Here is a 7,251-nt window from a genome sequence, read left to right on the forward strand (position 1 = left end):
CTAAAGTCTGCAGCACGGTTCTAGTACACAGTTGGTGACGGAGTGAGATGGCGGAGGTGCAACCCAACACTTTGTTCTATGATCAAGTTCATCCATGGACATTTACTTGTTCTACATGTATTTCGAATAACCTAGCCCGGTTTTATTGCTCATTATGTACTTCGAAATAGCATACCGGTATACGATCCTCACTGGTTATTGGGCATGCTCTCCCTTTCTCCAGGGACTGCTGAGCAAGATTGTATTCTCAGCTGCCATTATGACTAACCGTACTCGCCCGATTAGTGCTCCTGGGTACTATTTTTTTCAATGCCCATCGCAGATGCGGCACTATCCAAGAGAGGGCACTATTTATTCAATGCTGGTACATTTATGTGATCCAGCATAAACCAAAGACGGCAAAGAAACACGGAGCCTGAAGTTTACTGTAAGCTATCATGACTCCAGAGAAAGGGCAACAAGAACTGAGATCTTGATCGTGAAATCGCCAGTTAAAATGACATGGAGAAGATCATTACCAAAAGCATACCAAACTTCCACTTTTGCTGGGTTATGAGCCAAGGGGGGGGGGCACTATTCAAGAGAGGGCTCCATTTTTTCCACTGGTTCTTAGCGAATGGGACACTATTCGAGACAGGGCACTATTCAAGAGAGTGCCCTAATCCCGCGAGTACGGTATTTGAGTAATTTTAACACAATCGCGACCATACGCAATCCATTGAATTCTATTTATTGTCTACTCGGTGAGAAAATTGGGATCTTTTTCATCACGTGGAACACTAGCAAATCCTATTGCGATATTTTTGGAAGGCCCATAAGGTTTTCCACCGCTGTGAGTACATGCAGTTGTGTTGGGTCGTGATACAGTCCCGTTTTTGCAATCTCCACTAACATGGAGCTGCAAGCTAGGCATTGGACCGTTCTCTGTCATTCATACACCACCATCAGTTCCACCCCTCCGCCCGGGAATGCTAACTGCTGCAACCAGCTTCTCCCAGCATGGCATACTGTAAAAGCCATAACGAAGTGCTAACTCTAACGAGTTAACGAGGAGAAATCTGTCGTTAAAATAGAAATCGTTATACAGAAATCGATACATATACTGTCCTATTGAGCGCTGAGAATGAGTGAGAATCGTTACCTTTGGTACACCGAAACTAGTCAATTTTGGGAAATCGTTATAATTATACCTTGACAATCGCCTAGATTGGGACACCCATGTAAACTATGTGGTCACCAAGGTTGCCAAGAAAATTGGCGCCTTGTGGCGGGCACGCCGAAGCCTATCAAGACGCTCTCGTCAGGTGTATGTGAAGGCGGTCTTAATGCCCGACCTGCTTTATGGCTCCTGCTGTTTTTCAGCCGCAATGCGAGAGGGTCAACTGAAACGACTGCAAACCACGCAAAACAGAGCCATCCGCTGTATCGATGGCAACCCGCCCCGGACAGCCATGCAGCCGCTGCTCACTGCTCACTCCCTGTACCGTGTCAGCGAGCTCTACAGGCAGAAAATATTGATCACCATCTGGCGGTGCATCAACGCCCGCACCAGCCCTGTGCTCGCCCAGCTTCTGACCCCGGCACAAGGCACCCCTACCCGCCATCAGCAGTCAAATGGCCTACTAAGCCAGGCAAACCGTAGCCGCCGCGGTCAGCGGAGATTTTCTGTTGCTGGTGCTCTGCTGTGGAACGCTCTCCCTGGTGAGGTCCGCATAATTACCCGGCTACCTGAGTTTAAGCATGCATGTGTACCATACGCCTGTAGGGAGTAGTTCGAGTTGCTGCTGATTGCTCTGCTCTCCCTCCCCGTGCAGTTCAGTAACCCGCACGTAGTATCACAGATACATCGTATTCTCTCTCTCCCCCCGTTTACCCGCAGTTATTAGTATCCTATTCTCTTACTATGTGCTTCCATAGCTTTTACTATGTTCTTCCATAGCCACTTCTAGGCTAAGCCTTCGCCGTCATTTTATTGGGTCGTCATCACGTTTGAATGTGCGAAGTGAAATAAAAACCAACCAACCAACCGTTATATGCGCCTCGTGAGAATAATGGCTTTTACAGTACGTGTTTATGTACTTCGAAGTACATGATTGTAACCAAGCCTCATTTTCATAACCTCATACACCTACATGTACATGTACTCCCAGCAAGACGGAGAAGTAAAATCGGAGTTGCTGCCAGGCAGAGTAGCGTACAGGCAATGGATCAGCGAGAAGCGGGCCGCCAAAAGGTGCAAAAATAAGTAGAGAAGAAAGAAGCACAACGCAAAAACATTCTGCACTGAGGTGTTTCTATAGCTCTAGGGAGCAAGGTACAGTTCAGTGGGGTGAAGACAAGGTGTGGGACTGGCGAATGGAATAGTCAAATTTAGCCATGGAATGCTGTCGCGCACAACCATTCCTGGCGCATCAGGTGCTGACAATATGCGTGACATGAAGGCCTGCATTCCCTGGGATTACTTGCGCAGGAATGTCCTTCCATGCTGCAATGAGGGTGTAGGGAATGACCTCAGCAGGTAGTTCAGTGGTGCTGTCGGAGCAAGTGGCCATTGCAACTGGAAAGGGTGGCGAGAACCCTCAGACAACTGATAGTGTTCAATGTTCACGTTGTTTGTGTGACACACTGTACTTCTACTAAAACATGCAAAACAAAAAGGAAAGCGGAGGGGGGGGGGGGCGGAAGTGGGAAGTATGTATGTACCTGCGCTGGAGCCCCAACAAACCCCATGCCCTGGATCGGCTCGTCACTGACATTCACAGCTCTTTTGCACTTGTAATAATAACTTTATTAGGATGACCAAAAGGCAAATCACATATCGAGGGGTTCAACGCATTGAATGGTTGTGGTATGACAAAGAAAAGATGCAACCATTGTGTGTGTATGTATTTTCACGGCTCTCAGCCGCCGCATGGCAGGGGCAAGCGAAAGAATTATTGTCGGTGTAGGTGACGTCTCAGTGACAGGGCCGTCCCTGGCACCTGTCAACATGACTCATGGCCAGCCCAGAGCGACATTTTTTTACTACACAGTACTCGTACACAACACTGCGCGTACAGTGCGTACAGCACGTATGACCATGACGTCATAGTTGTAGTAATCCACGGTACTACTACAGTGCTGGCAACTGAAATCCGACCCCCCCCCCCCTGAGCGGTGTGCTCACATCGCAAAGACCCAACACGGGATGGTAAAACTACGAAACAGAGGCCGTTAGAATGTGAACCCACCGCTCAGGGGGTCGGATTTCAGTTGCCAGCACTGCACTTCTTACCAGTATACTTCCATCGCGTGCCTAGCCGTTTCTAGCTTTTGGGGTGCTCTTTGCTCCAGTCAGTAAGCCGGACGTGCCGGCAACTCGTCTGGTGGTACTTGTCCGTGTGGTCTGACGACATTGAAACGCCTATTACTCATCCTTTGCCACTCTCCAGCGAAGCCGATCAAGATTATAGTATGACCGGTGTATAAAGGCACACACTTTCAACGGGTACTTCAGAACAAATTTCAGAGCAATTTACAGCTGCCCAGAGTGACTAACTTGTGAACTATTGGCTCTCAGTCAAGTAGCTCTTTAGTGAAACGGTTCATTGCTCTAACGTACGTCAGACACCCGGGTACTAGTATTCAGTTGACTCTGTTGACGCAAGGTTGTGATGGACAATTTCGACGACTACATTCCCTGTCCGGATGGAAAGAAAATTGATCGCACCATTGTCCTAATGGGTCGGACAGGCAAGGGCAAGTCCACTCTGGCAAACGTCATTGCCGGTCGATACAAGGGTGACTTGTTCCCGGAGTCCAGCTCTCCGACCAGTAAGACCCAGGGCTTGCCTACTAAGACCGTCCTCTTGCCGTACGCGGGCCACGATTACGCAGTGAAGATCATCGACACCATCGGATTCTGCGACAACCGCTTTACCGAAGAGCAGGTGCTACTGGAGCTTGCGCACCTGGCACACAAGTGCAGCGGTGGGATCAACCAGATCATCTTCGTCACCAATGGCCGATTCACCCAGGAAGAGCGACAGGCCTCTGATTGTGTCATTGACGTGATCTTTCAGCCGCAAGTGGCGCCCTTCTGCACCCTGGTCCGCACGAGAACGCCGGGCGGGGAGCTGCGAGAAGACGTCATCTCGGCCAAAACACAGGAATACAAGGAAGAGTCGATCGCTCTGCACCCCAGCCTGGGGCGCATCAACACTTTCCTCATGGTCAGCAACCCAGACGACGGCGATGACCGCAGCTACGAGGTGCGCAGGTGTACACGAAAGCGTATGATCGAGCACATCATTCTGCATTATCAGGCTGTCTACGTGCCACCTCTATTTGCCGAAATCAAGGGCCGGGTCGATGGCCATATTCAGAAAAAGACGGAGACCGAGCGCAAACTCCAGCAGCTGGAGGAGGACCTGGCGGCGGCGCGCATCAGCAAGGAGGATTACGAGAGGGAGAACGCCGCGGAGCTGGCTGAGCTCAAGCGCATCAACGAGGAGCTGACTGCGAAGGTCAAGGAAGAAATGCCGTGGTGGGAAACAGCCCTGAAAATGTTGGGGCAAGTAGTAGGGAAAGTAATTGGCGAGATTTTTTCTAAATAAGTTGTGTGGCTGGTCTCCTCAGGTTCTGTTGGAGTTATAATTCCAAATGAAAAAAACTGCCTTCACCTGTTCATAATTATAGTATTCTGTCCAATTGATCACGTGGGGAATAGGATTACATGTTTGATAATTATTATTCGCTATTATCCGCTTCACAGGTGTTTCCGTGTACAAGTAAATTCAGCCTTGCTGGTGTTTCCCCGGTTCGTTTTGCCTGCTGAAATATGTGCACAAGATCACGATGTATACAAATGTATAATAATTATACATGTATGTCATGATTCACAGCTTGCAAAACATTTTTGGACTTTCTATAATATTTTGTGTGGAGCTCAAAGGTAAACTGTAGTCTCTTGCGGTGAAATCATCTGCTGTGGTTTTATTTTTACTTCGCACTTTCAAACAAGGACATAGTGAGAGATCAGGATGCTAAAAATCGAGAGTATAGTGGGGGGGGGGGGATACGATGTATCTGGAATACAACGTGTGGATTACTGAACTGTACGGGGATGGAGAGCAGAGCGACCAGCACTAACTCAAAATACTCCCTACAGGCGAATGGCACACATGCATGCTTAAACTCGGGTAGCTGGGTAATTGTGCGGACCTCACCAGGGGGAGCGTTCCACAGCAGGGTAAGCAACAGAAATTCTCCGCTGACGGCAGCGGCTACGGTTTGCCTGGCGTAGTAGGCCATTTGACTGCTGATGGCGGGTATGGGTGCTGGGATACGAAGCTGGGTGAGCACAGGGCTGGTGCGGACGTGTATGCACCGCCAGATAGTGATCAATATCAATTTTCTGCCTGTATCGCTCGCTGACACCGTACAGGGAGTGAGCAGCGGCTGCATGACGGTCCGGGGCGGGTTGCAATCGATACAGCTAATGGCTCTGTTTTGCGCGGTTTGTAGTCGTTTCAATTGACCCTCTAGCAGTGCGGCTGAAAAGCAGCAGGAGCCATAAAGCAGGTCGGGCAATATGACCGCCTATACATACTGTCATACACCTCAGGAGAGCGTCTTGATAGGCTTTGGCGTGCGCGCCACAGGGCGCCAATTGTCTTGGCAACCTTGGTGACCACAATCATAGTTTACATGGGTGGCCAAATCTAGGCGATCTTCAAGGTGAGCGCCGAGGTAGCGCGCAGAAGACGACGAAGGGAGGAAATAGCTTTGGTGAAACCCCGTCAGCCCCGTCAGCCCCGTCAACCCCGTCAGCACTCTGGCACATATTCAGCTAAGGATGGACCACAGTTTAGCATCGCCGTATGGCAGGCAGTTTCCTAATCGCGTGATGCTGGCCGTAAAGTCTAAAGGACATAAAACAATCCAATGGCAACCGATGGCAACCCCCTAGCCAGTGGCACCGTATACAGTGCTGTAAGAACCAGCTCGTTGCAGTTTTCCAAGACCGATTACATGTAGACACTGCATCATACGAAAATCGTTGAAAGGAAAGGTCATTGCTGTAACGCTGCGTTTCATACACATACATGTAGCAGGGCTACGGTAATCCTCAGACAACTGATAATGTTCAATGTTCACGTTGTTTGTGTGACACACTGTACTTCTACTAAAACATGGAAAACAAAAAAAGGAAAGCGGAGGAGGGGGGGGGCGGAAGTGGGAAGTATGTATGTACCTGCGCTGGAGCCCCAACAAACCCCATGCCCTGGATCGGCTCGTCACTGACATTCACAGCTCTTTTTGCACTTGTAATAATAACTTTATTAGGATGACCAAAAGGCAAAATCGCCTATCGAGGGGTTCACCGCATTGAATGGTTGTGGTATGACAAAGCAAAGAGGCAACCATTGTGTGTGTGTGGGGGGGGGGGGGGAGAGTTTCGAACTATGCACAGTAAGGGATAATTGTATGTATTTTGTTGTTTTTTTTTATTTGAATTCGCAATACCAAACGGGCAATAAGCCCAATTACATGGAAGCGAATAAAGGAATGCTAAGAATGAGGCATTTTGGTGAATTTTCACGGCACTCAGCAGATCAGGCGCCGGCGCATGGCAGGGGCAAACGAAAGAATTAATTGTCGGTGTAGGTGACGTCTCAGTGTCAGTGACAGGCCAGGCCAGGGATGTCCCTGGCACCCGTCAACATGACTCATGCTGAGCGCAGAGCGACATTTTTTAGAAACTACACAGTACACAACACTGCGCGTACAGCACGTATGACCATGTCTAGTTACATTGTATACTATTGCACGGTACTACTACAGAGCTGGCAATTGAAATCCGACCCCTGAGCAGTGCGCTCACATCGCAAAGACCCAACACGGGATGGTAAAACTACGAAACAGAGACCGTAGACTTTTGGGGTGCCCTTTGCTCCAGTCAGTAAGCCGGACGTGCCGGCAACTCCTCTGGTGGTAATTGTCCGTGTGGTCTGACGACATCGAAACACCTATTACTCACCCTTTGCCACTCTCCAACGAAGCCGGTCAAGACATAGTATGATCAGTGCATAAAAGCACACAATTTCAACGGCTACTTCAGAACAAATTTCAGAGCAATTTACAGCTGCCTGGAGTGACTAACTTGTGAATTATTGGCTCTCAATCGAGTAGGTCTTTGGTGAAACGGTTCACTGCTCTAGCGTACGTCAGACACCCGGGTACTACTATTCAGTTGACTCAGTTGACGCA

General features: G+C 49.2%; 1 protein-coding gene across 1 annotated transcript; it reads left to right on the top strand.

The window, feature by feature from the left end:
- The first annotated feature begins 3,653 nt into the window (after positions 1 to 3,653).
- LOC135829249 (uncharacterized) lies at positions 3,654 to 4,595 on the top strand. Its single transcript, XM_065341653.1, has one exon. It carries the CDS (start codon positions 3,654 to 3,656, stop codon positions 4,593 to 4,595), a length of 942 nt encoding a protein of 313 aa, XP_065197725.1.
- The last annotated feature ends 2,656 nt before the right edge of the window (positions 4,596 to 7,251 follow it).

Source organism: Sycon ciliatum, chromosome 13 (genome assembly GCF_964019385.1).
Source record: "Sycon ciliatum chromosome 13, ocSycCili1.1, whole genome shotgun sequence".
In the NCBI taxonomy this organism is placed as follows: domain Eukaryota; kingdom Metazoa; phylum Porifera; class Calcarea; order Leucosolenida; family Sycettidae; genus Sycon; species Sycon ciliatum.